Source organism: Pituophis catenifer, unplaced genomic scaffold (genome assembly GCF_029215685.1).
Source record: "Pituophis catenifer annectens isolate HBS135680 unplaced genomic scaffold, rPitCat1.0.hap2 SCAF_2, whole genome shotgun sequence".
In the NCBI taxonomy this organism is placed as follows: Eukaryota; Metazoa; Chordata; class Lepidosauria; order Squamata; family Colubridae; genus Pituophis; species Pituophis catenifer.
The window spans coordinates 145,434,831-145,457,524 of NW_027256882.1; the positions used below are offsets into that span (position 1 = coordinate 145,434,831).

Here is a 22,694-nt window from a genome sequence, read left to right on the forward strand (position 1 = left end):
GGGCGAAGGGTCGGGTGTTCCAGCCGCTGCTTCAGCATGTTGCTGACCAGGTCATAGGCCAAAGGTGCTCCTCTCTGCAGCTTGGGGGGAAATCCTTTTTCTTCCACATCTTTCTCTCCCCAAGTTGCAGCAGCAATATCTTCTGACCTGGTAAGTGACTTTTCTTCTGGGCACAAGTTTGGTTGTCTTGCTGTCGCTTTTTTTTTTTTAAACTGTTACCTATTGTTTTAATCGGAAAGAGCATCCGCCTCTCTGAAAAAAAAGGGGAGAGCAAAGAATCCGATTGGAAAAATAAAGTGTAACTGTGCCTTGAAGGTTGCACAAGAGATGAAGATACACTCCTGGGCCCTCGTGCGAGTGCTCCCTTCCCACGCTCTACATACATCGCGTGGACTGGGAGCGGGCAACGGAGGGGTTGCTCTTCCATTGGGAAGAAAACATTTAAAAGAAAAACCTTGCTTATAAAATAGGTCTCTCTCCCCCTCTCTGTTTTTAAAGGGAAAAAAAAGCTTTGTATGGCGTTATTTATGCAAGGCGAAAGAACAGGGCAGATCTGCATTCTATCAATGCGCTTTAAACCGGCTTCAGGATAACCGCATGGCGCAACGTGGCCGCTAAAAATTGTGTTCCGCGCTATTGAATTCTGCAGGCGTCGCATCTCCGCTAAACAAAGCCCTTGGATCCCACATCTTTTTTAAGCTGCGCTTTTCTGAGCTGCGACCGGGAAAGCTTAAACGAAGTACAATGTTTAAGCAGAAATAGCATAGACAGGACTTAACAATACATATTCTCCAGAAGCAAATGAAACTTATATTGGACCGTGTCCTATGCCAGTCTTTAGACAGGATTTGATCAAGATCTCACTCAATGCTATGGATTACTATATTATGATTCAGATTACAGAAAGCCTCGGCTCTTTTCTTTCTGCCCCAAATTAGGAAAAAAATGCAATTCTTTTAACATTTGATTTTGCTGTTACACCCCTTAACATATCACTACATACATGTAACATTTAATTCAAACCAGGTAGGACTATTAATACAATAGTCCTGCCTGGTCTGCATTAAGTGTTACAGTAACGAAAGTTACTTCGCTCTGATTTTGCAGAGATTCTTGAAATATTAGATACCATCTGTTCTTATTCCTCCAAATCTGAAGTCATCAGGCACAAACTGTCCAGTCTTATGGTTTCATAAGCACCTGCACATTGCAGGCTGACTAAAAATAATTACTGATTGCCCTTTCTGCTTTCTGTATTATTTTTACCTATTTTAATCAACATGTTAAAAACCTCATATGACTAATTAGTTTAAAATGGCCTAGCAATGCCTTTGGACTAAAGCATAAGTGATTTGATGAATGTTTAAAAACAAAGTTTTTTTTTAATTTGCCTCTTGCAAACCAACTTTTAAAATCCTTCCTCTATTATACAACACTCAATCCTATATTTCAGGAATTATTTGACAAAAATAAATTAATTTTAAAAAGCATTTATTGACGTAAAAATTCCTGATAAAGAAATGTTTTCCTGAAAACATTTAAAACTTTTTATTACATACTTTAAATTATTTTTTTTAATTATTTTACTAACTTTCTCCTAAATGTATCTCACATGTAATTTGGCACACTGAAGCACTTATATTTCACTACATATAGTTAAGATGTCTATGACATCATGGAATTAGTTCCTTATGAATAGTACAATAGAGTATATACTGATACTAAGACATAATAGTATTACAGTAATAGTATGTATACAAAAATCTTGTGTATCAAGGATACAGAATTGCCTATTTAGTGAAACCCGAAACTGTTAACTGGGACTAAAGCAGAACTTTGTATGCATTAATGTTTCCAAGCGACCCCACAGAACTGGCAGCTAAAGAATGATTGGCAATTGCAGCAGGATAGAGCTTTTTGCAAATCCTTGCACTGCAAGAATGCTGGAATAAAAGATGGAAAGTCCAAGAATTTTAAGTCGGTGACTTTATTACTTTTGTCATGAAGTTTAGCAAAGCTCTACTATCTTTTTTTTCCCCTGTGGAAAGTTGCTCTGCACTCCATTGAGAAAATATACTTTAGCGATGCAAATTCTGACTTCATCATATTGAGATATTGAATTAGAACAATTCAATTGTTTCAGAAAGCACTGTTATACTTAATTTTTAGAGCACCAAGATCTTCTAATACCACTTTCCCCAATGTTCTGTTGTCCAGCCCCACTAAATTAGAACTCCCATATATCCCTACACTTTCTTGGGTTTAAAATATGCATTATTGCATGGGGACTCTTTTTGGCTCCTACTAATGCTCTAATCTACCACGGTTGAGGCATCAGCAGAGCAGAAAAAGGGAATTGTAGTCTCCAAGTTGAAACAGCTTTGATTCACTCGGAACACTTGAGTATATTATTTCCAAAGTTTACTCATGTGGAAAATGCTCTGAACATACTCATATTTCTAAGAATCACTCAAAGGTTATTTATTTATTTGTTCAACTTGTATGCCGCCTTTCTCCGAAGACTCAAGGTGGCTTACAATGCATTTAAAAACCATATATAAAACATTAAAAGTTAAACCATTAAAAACAATTAAAACCCATTCACACCATTCATGGCCGGATCTCACCAAATCGCAGCAGCGAGATCAACGGTCCCAGGCCTGGCAGAAGAGCCAGGTCTTCACCGCTTTTCGGAAGGCCAATAGGGTGGGGATGGTCCGGACCTCAGGATGTGGCGTACCATTAACCTGGGACTATACAAAGTATCAGCACAAAGAACTTTTTCAGGTATGCTTGACTCTTTTAGAGTGCACTAGATAAGGAGCTTTTATTGAGTTACAAAGCCCCTTGAGAATCAGCAATCACTGCCCGTGTATAGGCAGTCCTGTACACAGCGTCCATCTGTACAGGTAGACCTTGACTTATGATCAAAGTTCTGATAGACCTCCCCCCCCAATTTTTTTTTACTTAGAATCCAGTTCCAACATCTGCCCCAATCTCCCCAGGTCATGTGACTGCATTTTGAGCAGCCTGCCCACATTTGCAGCACTCCACAATCATGTGACTTGGCTTATGCCATTTTTGCCAGAAACCAAAGTTTACTTCCAGTTTCCAGCAAAAACCACCTCATAGTAAACAATGGATTCCCTTAATGACTGCCACATTTGCTTAAAGACCGCCATAAAAAAATATGGGTCCCGTCATATGATGACTTGCTTTATAATTCTAATTGTGGACCTAAATTATAGTTGTAACTCAAGAATTACCTGTATAGGCTGTTCTAGTGCTTAAAAAGAGCCAGTTTGGTGTAGTGGTTATGATACTGAGCTAAAAACTGGGAGACCATGAAATTCTTGTTCTGCCTTAAGCACAAAAGCAGTTGGGTTTTCTTGGGCGAGTCTGAGGAAGAAGAAGCAGTGGCAAGCCAATTTGGAATCCTTGCCAAGAAAACTGCAGGGACTTGCCCAATCACCAAGAGTCAAAACTGACTTGAAAAAGCAGAACCAGGAACATTTAAAATCATCATATGGAAGGTTCAGCATTTTCAACTATGAAGACAACATCTCTTAACAGTAGGATAGGCTTGGATTTAATTAGAATCCAGCCTCAAGAGCAGATTGCAAATACAGGATTCTCCCCACTCTCACTACAGCTTTGGGATCATCATGGATTCTTTTGTACCCCCAGAACTGCCCTCGACTATATTTTCATCTGCTCCTTAATTGCTTTTTCTTGAATAGCATCAGTTTGTTCTTACGATGAAATATATTTTGAGCTTAGAAATTCAACTGGTCCTATAAAATCAGCATAATTTGTGATAATGAGATGGAGAATTAATAAACAAATTTACTTCAATTCTTTATAGTGTAAGGGGTGTCAAACTTTATTTCATTGAGGGCTGCATCAGGGTTGTGTTTGACCTGTGGGGGCTGGAATGGCCAGGGTGGGCGTGGCCACCTCAACGTCACTTGTGTCGGGGGCGCCTGTGATGCCCCAAGTGCTCTGCCAGTGAACATGGGCTCCCGAGCTCCGTTTTTGGCTGCGACGGCCTCCTGCAACCCTCTGCCAGCAAAAATGTGGCCCTCCCGAACTCTGTTTTCGCTGGTAGAAGTACAGTGGGTCAGTCCTTCGCGGTTTCCAGGGCGGCCCTGCAGGCCAGATCTAAGCAACCCATGGGTTGGATCCATCCCCTGGGCCTTGAATTTGATACCCCCGATCTAGGGGAAACTACATTTTTTAATATTTATTTCACACTTAATTCCTTATATTTTAGCAAGTGAACTTTATGTGCCTTGTGTTTTTAGAGGATACCCCAATCTTAACATCTTTTCTATTCCAGAGCAAAATGACTGTCAAAGCACCCAAAATGTCATGCATTACCCCAAATGTTTATACTAAAGTGCCTGATGGAGGATGGGGATGGATTGTGGCATTCGCTTTCTTCTTTGTGGAGGCCTTGACGTACGGCATTATCAAGTCCTTTGGGGTCTTCTTTACTGACTTAGTGGACTGTTTTAAGGAAAGCAACAGCAGGATAGCATGGATAATCTCAATATGTGTATTTGTACTTACGTTTACAGGTAAGTGTATACTTAGATAATAGTTTATTTATTTATTTATTTTATTTGTATACCGCCCTTCTCCAACAGAACTCAGGGCGGTGAACAGCCACGGTAAAAACACAACATATAAAATTTAAAAACAATTTAAAAAACATTAAATAATTTTGGCCATCAATTTAAAATAACCCAATTAAAACCAATTATAAATTTAAAACCGCAAGGATGGGGTCAAGCCAGCCCGGCTAGATGAAATAGATGTGTTTTCAGGGCCCGACGAAAAGTCCGGAGGTCTGGTATCGTGCGTATCTCTGGGGGTAGGTTGTTCCAGAGTGCAGGTGCCGCCACAGAGAAGGCTGTCCCCCTGGGGGTTGCCAGCCGACATTGTCTGGCCAACGGCACCCTGAGGAGGCCCTCTCTGTGTGAGAGAACTGGCCGGTGGGAGGCTATTGGCGGCAGAAGGCGGTCTCGTAAATACCCCGGCCCTAAGCCATGGAGCGCTTTAAAGGTGGTCACCAACACCTTGAAGCACACCCAGAAGACCACAGGAAGCCAGTGCAGCTCGCGCAGGAGAGGTGTCACATGGGAGCGCCCTGTTGCTCCCATAATCCCCCGCGTGGCCGCATTCTGGACCAACTGGAGCCTCCGGGTGCACCCGAAGGGGAGCCCCATGTAGAGAGCATTGCAGTAGTTCAGGCGGGAAGTGACGAGTGCCTGAGTGACCGTGCGTAGGGAGTCCCGATCTAGAAACTTCATATAAAGTTATATGAAGTCTTACAAACCTGGTCTTATACATGGATAATTATGACTTAAGACCTGTGCTTTCAATGGGCTTAAAGGGGCCCTACCCAGCATAAGGCTTGGTTATACTATTGGTGGTCATTTAATGACCACTTGTTTAACAATCATTCTAACTTAGGACAACCCTGAACAACAGTGATAATTACAGTCAATCCTTGAACTTGCAGCCATTGCACCATTCCCTGCAGCAAAGTGATCGTGATTTGGGCATGTTGCAACCAGCGTGCATTTATTATAAGCATCAGAACATCCTGTGATCACTATTTGAAATCTTCGCGGCTGGCTTCCACCACGCAAAGTCAATGGGGAAGCCAGCAGTAAGTCGTGGTCAGATGATGTTTGCGCTTAACCACCCATAGTGATTCACTTAACCACCATTGTGGGACTGCTGTAAATCTGGTGTGGTTATGATGTTTTGGGTTAACAACCGTGTCACTTAATGACAGATTTGCCAGTTCCGATTGCAGTCAGTAAGGACAACATATATTTATCCCAAGTGAGATTACTCAGTCAAACCAGCTCCTGTCTTTCAATAAGAGAATTCTGAAAGAAATACGGTACTAGAACAATTAAGGATTGCATTCTGTATACATTGATTTACAATTAGGCTCTTGGAGAAAGTTTATTTTTTATGCATTTTATGCTTAATAACTGTTCTAGATGATGGCTTAATTCAAGTTTACAGACATATTTGAGGGACCGTCCTTTATAGTATCTGCCCATCCTGTTTAATCCTGCAGAGCTGGCATATTTTGGTTACCTATTAATCAAACCATGTCACCTGATGGGATGTGAGAAATAAGGTTTCTCTGTTGAAACTTGGAACACCTGCCAATTTGCCACTGTGGACTTATTAATGAAACATACATAGTGAGGGGATGTTTTATATTGGTGTCTTTGAGTCACTGGCAACTGTCTGGACTTGTTCCTGCACTCTTCTTGGCAAGGTTTTTCAGAAGTGGTTTCCCATTGCCTCCTTCCTAGGGTTGAGAGAAAGTGACTGGCCCAAGATTACCAATTGTCGTTGTGCCTAAAACAGGACTAAAACTCCCAAACACCCAGTTTTTAGCCTGGTGCTGTAACTCTTAACAACCAGACTGGTTATCATACATTAGGTAAATGTGTGTATGTACAACCTACCACTTGGGATTGCTCTAATAGAGTAAAAATAAAATAACCAGAAGTAAATTACTGATGCCTGGTAAGTTTGAATCACTGAATCAGTGACTTATACGTTGTCACGTTCTTAGCTGTTGGATACAAGGTGTTATAAGGGGAGGAGAGATTCGGAGGACCCTGCTAACCAAAGCACATAGGTTGGGTTCCAGTATTCTGGTCTGAAAAGAGGGATAAACAATTAAATCTTCCTTCTTTTCGCAGCTCCTCTTTCTACAATTGTAGCTAATCGTTTTGGTCATCGTCTGGTGGTGATGATTGGAGGGCTACTGGTCTGTAGTGGAATGGTTGCCGCTTCCTTTGCACGTACACTGGTTGAAATGTACATCTCAATTGGCATAGTTTCGGGTGAGTTTCTTTTAAAGAAATGTTGAGCTAACATAATTCTGCAAGAAATGTTTACATTGAGAAGTAGAAGTAGCTCTTGTATGAAGAGGCCAAGATATCTAGGAAAGAGAAAAATCTGCATAGTTCTCAGTTCTGCTGAGTGACCCTGGTTGTTAATGCCATCACAGGCAGACCTGGATTTTCAGCTTCCTTGCCCACTTAACAGAGCAAAGGTTCATTTTGAGAGCTTATTATGGGAAATGTATCACGACACATTCTAATTATTTGAAAACAATTATTTGAAAACAAGAATTAGCAAAACATGTCAGAATTTCAAGATAAATTATGGGTGGCAAGAAGTATGTCCTGAGTGAATAATTTTTAAAAAATATTTCCGATCCTGCAGGAGCATAACAGCTTTATATTAACATTTGGCATTTATTCACAGGTTTAGGATACTGTTTTGCCTTTCTTCCAACTGTTACCATACTGTCTCAGTACTTTGACAAAAAGCGCTCATTGGTCACTGCCGTGGCTTCTACAGGAGAATGCTTTGCTGTTTTTTCTTTTGCACCAGGTAAAAAAACACGTTTCTTGACTTTTCTGAAATAGAGGCACTTTAATATTGTATGCTTCTTCATCCTTTTGGCATGGATATATCAAAACATAGTCCTGCCCAAATCTAGCTGCCTTGGGGCCATGTTAAAATTTTATTTTCAATTAACAAATATATTAATTGTAGAGTAGTGGTCCCCAACCTTTCTGGCTCCAGGGACTGGTTTCGGAAGAAAAACTCTCTTCCACAGATGGGTGGGAGGTGGGGTGTCATACATGGAACTTGGATCCCACACTTGCAGATTAAGCACCTGTTCACCTGCTGCTTGCACGGCCCCGTTCCCAACATACCATAGATTGGTACTGGTCCATGGCCAGGGATTGAGGATCCCTGTTGTAGAGAATGTGCAACTCCAAATTAATGTTCCTCTTTGGGTTACTCTTGTAATTTAGCAGAAAAAGAGATCAATGATGGAAAAAGGATTTCCATCTCAATCATTTTCAAAAATGCAACATTTCTAGCTAAGTTCTTAAAGATCATACAGTTCTGCCAGACATAGATAGTAAAAGCCATAGATTTTTCATTTGAGCAGAACTGTGCTTAATCCATTAAATCATGCTTCAAAGGCATCAACTGTATATTGTAAAGAAGTAAATAGATAATTGAAGTTCATTTTGATTTAGTGGGTAAAAGCATTAGACTACAACAGTGTTGGCGAACCTTTTCGGCACTGAGTGCCGAAACAGGAGAGCATGCTGGAAACCAGAAGAGCAGCTCCATGGCGTGCATGTGCACGCCGGGAAGCTGAGCTTCCGGTTTCCGGCGCACATGCGCATACAAAGACCAACTGGCCAGTGCGCATGCATGCACTGGAAACTGGAAGCTCAGCTTCCTGGCGTGCACATGAATTCTGGGGAGCTGCTCTTCCAGTTTCCGGCACTCCCACGCACGCGAAGCCAGAACCCAGAAGAGCAATGGGCGACGGCTGCTGTGCCCGGAGAGATGGCTCTGCATGCCACTTCCGGCACACATGCCATAGGTTTGCCATAACGGGACTAGAACCTAGGAAATCAGGGGTTCTTGTTGGGCCTTAGGCATAAAGCCAGCTGGATGACTTGAGGCCAGTCAGTTTCTCTCAGCCTTAGGAATAAGTCATTGGCAAACAACTTCTGAAAATGTTGCCAAGAAAATTGTATGGAGTTGTCCATGTAATCACCAGCAATCAAGGCACTAAAAACAAAACAACTATGTAATAATGCAAGTATTATAGATGCAAAATTTAAACTACTGTCAGCAGTAGAAGCCTACTTGGTGGGGCCAGTTACTCATTTTCAGCCCAGCATACATCATAGGATTGTTGGGAGAATTGGGAGAGAAGAGTGCTGTATACTCTTATTGGAGATCCTACAAAGAGAAAGGATATCAATTTAATTGTATTCTCAACTTCCAACATATTTTCTATAAAAGCATAGCAAGTTCTCGGAATGCATGCTGTTTTCATTAAGAGTCAGAGATCATTCCATTCATTATATTCCAAGTAATTAGAACTTCTTTCCTATCTTAAGAAAAATCACACCACCTGCTAAGTAAGAAGTGGGGGAGGGAGATTTAGAAAAATAAAGGACAGGATGACAGAAGGGATATCCAGATCCTTACATTGGAAATATAAAGAAAACTATAAAAGGGGGTTTGTGCCTAAATTTGTAATTAGGGACACGATTTGACTCCTTAGTTATTCTAGACACGAGCTCGGACTACTATAGAGCATGTTCTCACCTTGCTACTATTTTTTTCAATAAGCAGAGTAAAATGACATACAACCTATGCAGAAGCTAAAAATAAAGCTAAATTGCAATTCCAACTGCAGTATTAATAGTAGAAAGGCTGTCTATGTGGTTATCTGGGAGATTAACCCATCGTATCTGAAATTCAAACCCTAGGGTCTTAGCATGTCCATATGCTTGGTGCAATTTTAGTATGCTACTAGAATTCACCAGGCCTACTATACGTGCTAAAATGAAATGTGCTTTCAGTCCTCCTCCATGCCAAAACCTTCATTTTGCCCATACTTAGTGTCTCCCAATTCTGTTCTAGGTCCCATATCTATTGCATATAACTCATTCCATCATGGTGGAGAAAGACACTGGTTTTAGTTTCACAGAGTATAGATTTGGAAAAGTAAGAGAACTATATTTGATCCTGTTTTCCCTAAGGTGACAGAAGCATATATATATATATTTCTGTCTAATATGTGCTAAAGTTCAGCAGCACCAAAGCTTACCTGGGCAAAGAAACATTTGGTATAAAAATCCGTTTTGTAGTTTGCTTTTCTCATGCTTAAACTATCCACGTTTCCCAAAATAATTAGCCAAGAATTCTATGCCGGTCCCTAAACTCCATGAGTGTAAACTATGGCAAAATTTGAACTTACTGTTATAAACGTGAGTGTTTTTCCAAGTTCATACTAGTGGTGAAATGTAAAATTTGTTACTACCAGTTCTGTGGGCGTGGCTTGGTGGGGGAATATGACTGGATGGGTGTGGCCAACTTTTTTTTTAACTTTTAAAACCATTTTTTTCTACAACCTCTTCGGTTGAAGAGGTTGTTAAAAAAATGCTTTTAAAAGCCCCTGACGATCCCAGCTGAGTTGCCTGATCGGCAGCGGCTTTTTTTTCTGATCCAGAAAAAAAGCCACAGGATCATCAGAGGCTTTTTTTTTTTTAATTTTTAAAAGCATTTTTTTCTACAACCTCTTTGGCCGGAAAAAAGCTTTTAAAAATAATTTTTAAAAAAGCCTCTGATGATTGTGTGGCTCAGCTGGGCATGGGGGGGGTGGGCAGGGATGTTTGCTACCGGTTCTCCGAACCACCCGTTGCCATCGCTACCGGATCCGGCGATCTGGTCCGAACCGGCATTTCATCCCTGGTTCATACGTACGTTTTATTTTTTCCTATGCTATAGCTATCACTGCTTCAAAGGAATACTTTGGTTGGAGAGCCAGCCTCTTGTTTGTTGGTCTACTGCAGCTTGGAATTACTGCCTGCGGATTGCTGCTGCGCCCCATCACAATCATAGCACAAGAAGTAGTGAAAGTACCACCAGTGGAACAGCAAAGAGAGACAAAGTACATGCTTGAAAATGAACAGACACGCACCTCAATAGACTCCATTGACTCGGGAGTAGAAATAACTACCTCACCTCACAACGTATCTAGAGATGCCAACTTGGAACTTAAAAATGAAGAACCAAAGGAAAACATGGAGATGTTCATAGCCAGTAGTGGCATTCCTACCAAGGAACCCAAACCCAAACTCCTAGACTTTTCTGTGTTGAAAGACTGCAGCTTTATTTGTTACGCGCTTTTTGGTCTATTTGCTACTTTGGGATTTTTTGCTCCTTCGCTATATATAATTCCTCTCAGCATGAGCCTTGGCATCAACAAGGATCGCTCTGCTTACATTCTCTCAGCAATGGCAATTGCTGAGGTCTTTGGTAGAATTGGCGCTGGTTGGGTGCTCAACAAAAAGCCCATCAGAAAGATTTACATTGAGCTCATTTGTGTCATTCTGCTGGACATTGCCCTTTTTGCCTTCCCTCTCGCCTACGATTTTTGGGGGCTAATGATGTGTAGCATTTTCTTTGGATTCATGCTCGGGACAGTAGCGGGCACACACATTCCAATGCTAGCTGAAGAGGATGTCGTGGGCATTGAGAGGATGGCATCTGCTGCAGGGGTCTACGTATTTATTCAAAGCTTATCAGGGTTGGCTGGACCACCCCTTGCAGGTAGTGTTAAGCAGCATTTCAGATATCTTTTTACTTCTCTCTCTACTCTTTCTACCCATGCTGGGGCTCCCTAACAATTGCACCTGTTTCCCAAGGTTCAGTGTGTCATTATCAGGTAGGGCTGAAGAAAGCCCTCACTGAAAATATGAAGAGATACTGCCAGCCAGTATTGACAAGATTCTACCATATGTGCACCTATTACCTGACTCAATATTAGGCAGCTTTCTACTGCGATGGTAATGTATACTAAACCACAGTTGAAGAACAAGTAAAAAATGGAAAAGGTGCTCTTGTTTGAACAGGGAACATTCAATTCAGCTTATATAGGATACATAGGGAAGCAGAAGGAAATTGAAATACTCCTAGATGATAAGGGCTGTAGGTCAACAATAGAAGGCAAGAGTTTACATTAGCAGCCCATATAGATTTATAAGCATTGCATTTTCATCAGCCTCCCTAAAGGAGCTAATCAATTTATTGTGTAAAAAGATGTGGTGGCGCAGTGGTTAGAATGCAGTATTGCAGGCTAATTCTGCCAACTGCCAGGAGTTTGATTCTGATCAGCTTCAAGGTTGACTTAGCCTTCCATCCTTCTGAGGTCAGTAAAATGAGAACCCAGATTATTGTGGGCAATATGACCCTGTAAACAGCATAGAGAGGGCTATGAAGCAGCATATAAGTTAGTTAATAAACAATCTTGCTACTTTTTTATCCCTCTAACTTAATATTTTAGCATTGCCCAGTAAGCACTTCTTTGGCTTCCAGACATTATCCATCTGCTTGGGCGGTAGTTGAACAGTAGCATCCTTACTAATCATATTATTAGCAATGGAAATCTTAATTTACAGAGTGCTTCAAGACTGGTATATTGTTTTATGCCTCAAACTCTACGAAGTGGGTAGTTTTTCCTATTTTACAGAAGGCTAATAGTGAAAGAGAATTTGTCCAGGGTTCAATTAATACTTGAACCCAGCTCTTTACAAGCCATAGAAATCTCTACTTGCCTGACCGTGGCTACATAGATTTTTATTCTGAGTTTAGCAATATGCAAGCAAATAAGGAATCAGAACAAAGTTTACATGTGGAGAGGAAGAGGAGACCTGTAGCCTTCTAGATGTTATTGGACTAATAAGGGATGGTGGAAGGTGCAATTCATAAACACCTGGGAAACCACAAGTTGTCCAGCCACAGCTTAAAGGGTGTGAAAATTAAATAAGACGGAAGCAGACACTCAACCTGAGTGAAACACTATTAAAGAGCAAATGATCATTTGACTTCTATGCCCAAGACAAACAACCGTCATAATTTTATCTTCAAGACTGTTTAGAAATAATTGTAGTAGTGAGTTGAATGCTGCACTTCAAGGACCACCTTCAATACCTTTTCTAGAATTGTTTACAGTTTTGAGCTATTTAGGATGGGCCCAAACCCCAAGCATGCATCATGGGAACACAGTTTGGTAAAGTCATTTCCCTCTTTTCCCCTTCTTTTTAAATAATGTAATAATTGTTTAAGTAATTCACTTATTAAGCCCAGGTGCCCCTCTGCTTGTTCTTAAACTTGGAAGATTAGATTTGGTGTTCTGTAAGTCACGCTCAGGAAAGAAAAATCTGAAAAAATTGTTTCAAAAGATTGTGGCAAACTGGTACGTATAAAGTTTTTCATAACATGCTCTTTTCTTCTTGCTTTTACAGGTGTACTAGTGGATACCACAAAAAAATACAGTTCTGCATTCTATTCCTGTGCTGGTGGAATGCTGCTGGCTGCTGTATTCCTTTCATTGGTGAGGCCTTGCAAGAATTTAACATGTCAACGAAAGAAACAATCAATACAAGAGAACGCCTCGGAGCCTCAGGACGATTTTATAGAAACTGATTTTGGGAAAACAGAGGATTCTGTAAAGAGCTATGATAGCATAGCTTGAATTTTAACACATAATTTTTTAGAGATTGGGGAAAAACAAGTCAGCTCAAGTCCACCTTTCGAAACTAACACATTAAAGGGAATGCAACACAACAAAGGTGAATATGTTAGCAATCATAAAGACTGGTTAATATTATCTATTTGAAAACACCTGACATGTGAAGTTCTATTGATTAATTCCATGCACACACTTACTGAGCATGAAATTGTGATTCAAATGTTCTTATTAATGGGAAGCAGGCAACACATAATATCTCAATTCCAAATTATAGTGAAGCAGCAAGATGTTAGGGGAAAGAAAAATCAGATGTGGCTTATCTGATGAAGCAGTCTTGAAACGTTTCTTTTCATCAAATAAGCATAGCTGCTCTGTTTTTTTAATTTTGGAGAACAGGTATTAAATTTATACTTGGAACAGGTAGCCAATTCTCCTTGTCCTGTGACTTGAATTGGAATCCAGCAACATATGGGAAGAAGTTAACTTTTGTCACTCTTCACTAGTCAATTAACGAATAGCTTTTGCGTGCTTTTTTAAAAAGTTGGTTAAACTCCACAAAAGTTTGGAGGTTACCAGTTCTATTTTAGGGCCAGTTACTATAGCTTTTTCATAACAGTATTACCTTAAAATGCCGATAAAATTTTTTGCATAATCTTAAGTATGATTATTTATATGTTGTACTGTTTTCTTCAAGATACACTACTGAATGTGCATAAATTTGCAGCCTTGGTGAGACTTGCTTTTCGAGTAGATGTATTCAAAATCACAGTATCAGGCATAGAAGGACTAATACTGATTGTGCATGAATAGGATTGTACTTTTAAAGACTTACTGGTACTTGCCTTTCAACATTCAGGCAAATCATTGATTCTAGCAGTTTTAATTTTTAAAAAAAGTTATTTATTTTTATTTTGTGATTAACTGTTATTTAAAACAAACCATTTGCCCCAAACTCTTTCCAAGTCTTGATGCATTTCTAGTGTGTAGATTTTTAGGCATAGGTAATAGTGCACCTACTTATTTTTATGGTTATAGAAGTCTTACAACAGGTGCCTTTTAAAGAAATGAAACAAAGATACTGTGTGGTGTTTTGGAGTTCAAAGGCTGAAACAACCAGACTATAGGCTTAGTTAATAAGACTTCAAGAGTCTGCTCTGATGTAATGGAGGCTGTGGTTTAAATCCAGTAAAAACATTTCAAGCATGTATGGAATTGTATTAAGATTGTTTCAGTAGATAGTCCTCAACTTATGATCACAACTGAGCCCAAAATTTCTGTGAGACATTTGTTAGGTGAGTTTTGCTCCAGTTTACGACTTTTTTTTGCCACCGTTGTTCAGTCAATTACTGCAGTTGTTAGGTGAATAATGTTTGTTAAGTGAATCTGGCTTCCCCATTGACTTTGCTTGTCAGAAGTTTGCAAAAGGTGATCATGTGACCCTGGTACACTGCAACCGTCATAAATATGAGGCAGTTGCCAATCATCTGAATTTTGAACATGTGACTATGGGGCTGCTACAAAAGTCACAAGTGTGAAAAAGTTATAACTCACTTTTTTCAGTTATGTTGTAACTTTGAATTGTCACTAAATGAACTGTTGTAAGTGGAGAGCTACCTGTAAAAGTTTGATGAATCAGGAGAAAAACATTTTTATTCTGAAAACATTCCACTGTCTTTGGTTATACTATGAATCATCTTTCAGTTAGGTCTATGTCTGTAGGCTTTAGTTCTCCATGGACAAGCTTGAGAACGTGCATGCTGTATTTTTGGGATCTGTTTTTACCTTTGTTAACTTCCACACTCATTCATGTATAGGTCTTTTATGAGTTAAATAGAAGCTCTGATTGTTCCATCAGTGCCTTCATATGAAGGTTGTACGTTTTGTCATTCCATTTGTATGACCACAGTTGTCCTTACAGTAGAGTGCATTGAAAGGCGAAACTATATAATCTAATGCCTCAGTTATCTACTTTCTTGCAATTTCCACTGGACAGTGTGCCTCAGTGGAGCCATGTTTGAGATCTTAAAGGGGCCAACTGCATAAACCAAGCCTTGGAGAACTTGAGGGTTATCTGATCTATGTTTTAAAAATCCAAGTGACCACAGGAGGGCAGCAGAGAGATATTTAAACCTAACTATTGGCTGTCATCTAGTGGTCATCCAGATTTTTTACAGCTATATCTGATAACCTGGTAATCTGGTTTTTTTAAAATGCTCCATTCATTGCAGTCACATAATGCATGAATCAATGTAACAGTCACTGCAGAGAAAAAAATGCAACAAAATTAATATTTTTAAAATGCAATTTGTGCATCTCCCATTTTCAGTTAAGTTTTGTATAAAGAAAGGGAATTCTAAGAGGTGACGGCAACATGTTGACTATTGTTCACTGACTTTTAATAAATAGCCACATCAAAGGTGACACGAGCTTGCTTACCCCACTTTTATACGTCTTTTTCTCACTAGAAAACTCAGGGGGGAAACAAGAAAATAACAGATTTTGTTCTGAATACACACAAGTACAGATTAAAAATGTTTCTTGATAATCCATTGATAATGGTTGTATGTCAATTATTCTGCTAAGATTATACAAATTAAGGTCATTATGATTCCTGATAGGGAATAGGGTTTTTCAGTATCCCCTACCAAAAAACAAATGCAACCTAATCTATACCATCACAATGTACTTAAGACATAAATATATGAATGCTGGCAAATTTTCAGTGAATCATATATAAAACATTCTGATTTTAAATATTCTTATAAAAGAACAAAAACATGATCTTAAGAGCTATTTACTTGCACTATATTCTAGTAAAATCCTTTACTTTTGTCATCAAAATGCCCTAGGCACAGGAACATGGTGTCCCTGTATCTTAAGCAATCCATATTGTCTCCCTGCTGGAAAATTCTGAAGACCATGTTGCAATTTGGGATCCTTTGTTTACTTTCAGCACTTTATCATCTACAGTAGAGCCTCAATAAACTGCAGAGATCACTCAGAGAAGGGAATAACTAGATTTTCTGGATTTTTTTGGTGGAAAATAAAGGAATAAAATATGAGGCATGTGCCAATAAAATTTGTTATATATTTAGCAAGCATATTTTATATTTGTTATATTCCTAGTAAAGCAGAAAATGTAAGGTAGGCATAGCAGAGTAATAAAATATTTTGAATAAAAGGCCACAGTCACTGGCAAATGCTGCTTTCATACTTAGTTCTGGTTTAACCTACCTAAATTACTGTAGGTTGAACTCTAATATAAAACTACAATAATACAGGCAGTCCCTGTGTAGCAACAGTGACTATTTGCAAATAAAACAGTAATAAAAAATCATTTTCCAACCAATGCAAACATTTACCCCAACAAAAACCTTCAGTGTGAAACTGATTAAGATCTGGTCAGTTTCATGCAACCTCAGGTACCAGGAGGGTTATAATCAATTAAGGTTACAAAGCTGAACTTGTGAATTTGGGGTTGGGGGGAGATCAGGTACTGACCCTGTATAAGAGAACTTCATTAAAAGAGCCGAGGTGGCGCAGTGGTTAGAGTGCAGTACTGCAGTCTACTTCAGCTGACTGCTAACTGCAGTTCAGCAGTTCAAATCTCATTGGCTCAAGGTTGACTCAGTATTCCATCCTTCCGAGGTGGGTAAATGATCCAGATTGTTGGGGGCAAAATGCTGACTCTGTAAACGGCTTAGAGAGGGCTGTAAAGCACTATAAAGCAGTATATACGTCTTAAGTGCTATTGCTATCTGAGAAGGCACCACTGTCTCTCTCTCCCTCTTTCAGTCACTTGATTCCTTTAGTGACTGTTGCTTAGTGATCATTTCATCACAACCAGTTCCAATCACTAAACAAGGACAACCTATATGAGAAAAAGTATATTGTGTACCTGACATGTAGTTGGAAAAATTAGTTGTCTCTGCAAGTTAACGAAGTTCTACTGTAATGTTACAAATATTTCCAATACTAAATAATGTATGTAGCTGACCGTATCTGAAGTTACTATGTATGTACATACCATATTAGTGATCAGAATGCACGCATCTGAACAAGATATTCAAAATCAGGATTAAACATGGTTGAAGCAGAATGCCGATTTATTCTGTACTGTACATTAGTGGATTCTGGAAGTACTACCAAATAATGAGTTTTGCAATAAACTTTTTTTTAAAGGAAAAATTTTTTTTGTTTTAACTTCCTTTTGTTCCAAACTTCACCACTTGTCTTTTTGTTAGTGCTATCACCCATTCTTTGAATTGGCAAAAAACTTATCAGCATGGCATTTGTAATCCCTATTGTCAACTCCTACTTGACCTTTATTTTAACTTCCCTCCAAGGTAAGGTGAGCAAAGCCTAACAGGTTTTATATATCTGAAGCGTCACCTGGAATGATGTCAAAACAGAAATATCAAACTTGGTCCAGCTCAGGATTATTTTAGATTCGGTCATGAACTGAGGAAGAGATGAGGTGAAGACATGGGAACCCAGCAATAAAACATTTTTATATGGCATACTATACTTATGCTAGTAATAGGGCTACTTGGCCTTTACACAAAGCTTGTAAAGCCATAAAGTATTCATCCTAATATGGAAAGGCACACATAAATTTTAGAAACACCTCATCATGAGGCCCAATCCAGTTAAGGTAACTGCTGGCCAATTCTTTGAATCTATCCATGGGGCTTCCCCATTTGCCCCATGGCTTGTAGAATAGCAATGGCAAACCTTTGGGGCTTGGCATGTCAAAAATCTGGAAAATCTCTCTCATTCATTCACACGCACAGCCTGAACAACAAAGAATTATCTTTCCCCGATCTTGGTTACTCTAAATAGCAACACTCAGTGGCCGGCTGATGCTGGGTTTGACGTAGAGGCCTAGGCTGCAGTGTCAACCCTCGCAGCACTTCTGCCACTCAGATACCTTCATGCAGTGTTCTCTTTCTGTTGACAGCCCTCTGCAGCCTCTCCAAGACACGCCCCATTCTCGAGCAGCCTTCCAGCCTCCATAAATCTCACGTGAGAATGTGCTTTTGAGAACAGCTGTTGAGTGAACTCTTGTGGCATGTCACCTCTGGCATCCAAGTCACAGGCTCATCATCCTGTCCTAGGATATGCTTTCAACTCCCAGTCACATGCTTTTCTCAGCCCTGCAGCATTTTCTTCAATGGCTCTGGCCATGAAATTTTCCAGAGCTTTGTTGTTTCCAACTTCCCTGTTTGTTGCTTGGGTCGAATGTGGCATTCTGACCTTAAGATAATTGTCTCTTTTCAGTGCACCTTGCTTGCCTATTTCCACCCACTTGCTCTTTTGCTTTGCTTAGGCTTCTTCTGTCACTTCATACAAATAAAGGTCATTTTGCAAAACTTTCAAGACTGTATATTTGAGATTTTTTTTCTTATGAAAATGGATCAGTCTGTATGTGGTGATCCTGGACCTTTCTCTACAGTCATTCCACCTCAGTGCAAATCTTTCTAAAAAGAAGTCTGGCAAGAAAAGTATTTTGTGTCTACTACACCATAAAGCAGTTTTTACAAAGTACAAACATATATACTCACCATTGATTACAAAATACATATGGGATGAAGGATGCCCATCAAGGACACAAAGAGTAGGTACGCATCATACTTTCCATATAATAAACCAAAATTCATCAAACTAACCCTATGGGTATGTACTAACAATAAATTGAATCACATGTGACTGGGTTCCCACAATAAACTAAGCTAAAATGTGTTCAGTCAGCTTTCTTCAACCTGGTATCCTCCAGATGATTAAGTGTATAGCTCACATCCGTAACAACATGCTAAATGAAAGCCAATGGGAATTGCTCTGACCTATCTTGAGTGCTTGAGGTAGGGAAAGCAGGGTAGAAACATTGCTGCTTAGTTTCTTGCTTTAAAAAGGATGTCTAGCGCCCTCTGGTGTCTGATTCATGTAAACCATCTAGAAAATATTTCCATTTAAATCAATCTGTTGTCACTGCAAGAATACATACATATTCCTTGTTCAGAAAGAAGAGGCCACACATACATACATAATCATTAGGATCAGAATTAATGCTCAGAAAACCTTGCTCTCAGATGCATCAGCAGAACTGACTTCCAATTCATTCCAAAGCCTTCCAGATTGTATTTTATAATGTTTAACAAAAAGCTTCCAGACTGTAAGCAATACCCACAGAGACTATAAATTGAAGGGTTTTTAAGAGCTGGACAGCCATCTCTCAGGGAGGATTTAATTGGTTTTCCTGCACACTGCAGTGTTGCACTAGATGGCTTCGGTGACCTTTTCAAAAGTGTAATTCCATGATTTAAGAGATTTGCCTAAAGAACCAAACTTCTCACTTGGGATGTTTTCATTTGAAAGAAGCAGCTAGCATTGAGGGATATGAGACCCATTTAGCAGGAAGGAAAACATTTAAATGGGTCACCTTCCAGATAATCCTTGGGTTGCTTTTTTAAAGCTCAACACATGTCTTGTGCAAAGACCAAGCAGCACTTCCATTTCCAAATTGAAACATATTTGCCAGAATGGGGAACAATGGTAGTTCCTACGCATATCAAAGGAAAATACAATACAAAAACATGCTGCCTTTGATGGAAGTGCTATAACTATTAAGAAAGCTTCGGGAGATAAAACAATAAATGGGAAATTAGCGATTAAAGACTGCATAGTGGATCACCTTAGACCATTTTCAGAGAGTTCACAGCTCGCTGCACAAACCAGCATAATCCTCTCTCCAGAGTTTGGGTCAGAGCAGCTAAATTGCAATCATATTACAACAACCTTAAGCAGAGAGTCTCAAGATGTTACAAGAAAGAAAACGTGTAAACTGTGAATTGCGCGCAGGGTGCAAGTCAGAAACCGAGTTTCAACCCACTTCTCAATTCGTTTAAGTCGGGGACGAGAGCTGATGCTTCAGAAGCAATTCTGCTCCAGCCGGAGGATCAGGGTGCTCCCGGGTTACATGCAAAACGTGTGAAGTTGTAAGAATTAAAAGATCTGGAGCCGGACGACCCGTTTGAAAAGCGCCTAAATCCGGGAAAGGGTCAGAGCAGAGCAGCGACTGCAGTACCAGCTGAGCTGCCTCGCCCCACGCTCCCACCCCCAAGTTTTGAGCGTGGGGCAAGCCTGCCAAGCAGGGTGGGGAAGGGCAGAGCGGGGGGCTCACTGAGCAAGGCCTGCCCCTGCCAGCCTCCACAGGGAACACAGCTTGGAAAATTCCACCGTCCCTCGCGGGAAGTGCCACATCGGGCCTGGCCGCTGCCAATTCCCAGTTCCAGCTCAATCATGGACGTGCATCCCCTTTTCACCTGCCCCTTAGGAATAGCTAACATCCCGCCTGACATCGGGCTGCAGGTGTCCTTCATGCACTGGATAACTTTAGCTAGAAGGACCAATGCAACTGCACTGTATCCGCCAGAGCCACAACTGAAACTCCTGCAGCCTCGTTACCCGGAGTGGAATGTACAAAAGACAGATAGTTCTCTGATTCTCCCTGCCCGCCTCCCACCCTAAACTAGAGGCCGAGTTGCAAGATTGCTGCAGCTCCGGCCCTTTGCTGCAGCCGAAGGACTCTCTTTTCCCAGTTTGCTCTGGTTGCTCGCCTTCCTTTCAATTGACCCCCCCACCCAATCATCTCAGCTCAAGTCAAAGCCCAAAGTTATATCCATGTTAAAAAAAATAAATATCTGGTAATTGTACAGCAAAGGTGGTTTGTGCACTCATACGTCCACGCCACTCACGCACCCCACCACTGCTAGCCACCAGGTTCCCCGATTCAACGCAAGTGTAAGCCAGGCTTTGCACCTCCCTTTTGTTTGGGCCTGAACCAATCAGGAGGCGCTGAGCCAATTCCACCCAAAGGAGCCGAAGAGTGGAACTTCAGAATCCCATCCCCCGCGCAAAACCCAAAATACCTTTTGAGGCGATCGCCGAGTAGTCCCCACTCTCGGGGAGAGGATGAGTTGGTGATAGGCGTTTCCATAGGAATTTAGTTTCTCCCTCCTGTTTTTTGTCTTGAGTTCTAGAGTTATTTGAAGTGTCTGCCGCAGCTATACATCAATTCTTCAACCCAGACTGTTGAGTATTGAATGGCAAGTTCAAACGAGCCAATCAAGTAAGAGACCCAGGAGCGGGAAAACTTAAGCCAACGTCAGTGGCTGAAGCCGCGGACAGCTCCCCTCTATAAAAATTTTTGCAAAGTTCAATTTGGCACAAGCCTACCAACAGCTCCCCGTAGATGATGCCACGGCGGAAGCACAGACAATAGTAATGCACAGGGGAGCACTCAAGTGTAAACACCAATTCGGGGTAAGCGTAGCCCCGGGGTTGTTCCAGAGCCTGATGGAACGCCTACTACAAGGGATCGATGGAGTCATTCCATATTTTGACGACATGTTGATCTCAGCAATAGACCTGAAGCAATTACAACAACGAGTACGGGCAGTGCTAACCAGGTTTCAAGAGGTGGGACTGAAAGTCAAAAAGAACAAGTGCCATCTAGCTGAAACCCAAGTAGAGTTCCTGGGGTATTTAATAGACGGCACCAGGATACGTCCCACCACAAGCAAACTGAAGGCCATCAGAGAAGCACCCGCACCCACTAACAAGACCTAAGTGCAAGCGTTTTTAGGTTTACTGAATTTTTATAACATCTTCTTACCGCAGAAAGCAACTATTGCTGAATCGTTGCACCGGCTGTTGGACAGAACGATGGAATGGAAATGGGGAAGACCAGAGAAGATTGCTTTTGAAAAAATAAAAAACCTGTTGACATCGGACAGAGTGCTAGTACAATACAATGGGACACTATCAATTAGACTGACTTGCGACGTGTCACCCTTCGGCATCGGAGCTGTACTAAGTCACTGCATGCCGAACGGAAGAGAAGCCCCCATCGCATTCTGTTCACGGACACTGTCCAAGCTGGAAAGAAATTATAGCCAGCTAGACAAGGAGGCCTTGGCTGCAGTGGCTGGCATAAAACGTTTTCACGAATACTTGTATGGGCGGAAATTCGAACTCATCACCGACCATAAGCCGCTGTTGGGGATCATCGCGGAAGACAAGCCTACACCCCCCATATTGTCCCCAAGAATGCTGTGGTGGATAGAGTTCCTGGCAGCATACGAGTACCAGCTGTCATACAAGCCTGGAAAGACCATCACACATGCCAACGCACTCAGCCGATATCCCCTGCCGGAAAATGTGGAGGACCCAGTACCCGCTACATCCACACTATTAATTGAAACCATGGAGAATGCGCAAATCTCCACGGGAGATATCACGAGAGCCACAGCAAAAGAGAAGACTCTGGTGCGCGTTTTGAATTGAATTTGGATGGGTTGGCCTGACACAAGCGTTGGCGCGGAATTCAACCTTACAAAACAAGACAGACAGAACTCTCAGGGCTAAGGGGTACGTCTTGTGGGGAGACAGGGAAATCATCTCCGAGACATTAAGACAGGACATTCTGCACATTTTACACGAGGGTCACCCAGGGATCGTAAAAATGAAAGCACTGACAAGAAGCTACGTGTGGTGGCCAGGAATGGAC

General features: G+C 40.9%; 2 protein-coding genes across 2 annotated transcripts in view; one reads left to right on the forward strand and one right to left on the reverse strand.

Moving 5' to 3' along the window:
* Positions 1-22,694, reverse strand: part of ARSG (arylsulfatase G) — a 127,664-nt gene that overhangs the window by 102,365 nt on the left and 2,605 nt on the right. The window lies entirely within an intron of this gene.
* Positions 132-13,382, forward strand: SLC16A6 (solute carrier family 16 member 6). The gene is made up of 6 exons (XM_070934739.1): positions 132-150; positions 4,340-4,580; positions 6,741-6,884; positions 7,312-7,440; positions 10,381-11,205; positions 12,900-13,382. Exons 2-6 carry the CDS (start codon positions 4,346-4,348, stop codon positions 13,127-13,129), a joined length of 1,563 nt encoding a protein of 520 aa, XP_070790840.1. The 5' UTR covers positions 132-150; positions 4,340-4,345; the 3' UTR covers positions 13,130-13,382.

Bases quoted from the DNA above. Each gene is read 5' to 3' on its own strand.
- SLC16A6 (XM_070934739.1), top strand. From the start codon at position 4,346: ATGACTGTCAAAGCACCCAAAATGTCATGCATTACCCCAAATGTTTAT. The intron at 6,885-7,311 runs GTGAGTTTCTTT...ATTTATTCACAG, and splicing joins CTCAATTGGCATAGTTTCGG to GTTTAGGATACTGTTTTGCC. The intron at 7,441-10,380 runs GTAAAAAAACAC...CCTATGCTATAG, and splicing joins TGTTTTTTCTTTTGCACCAG to CTATCACTGCTTCAAAGGAA.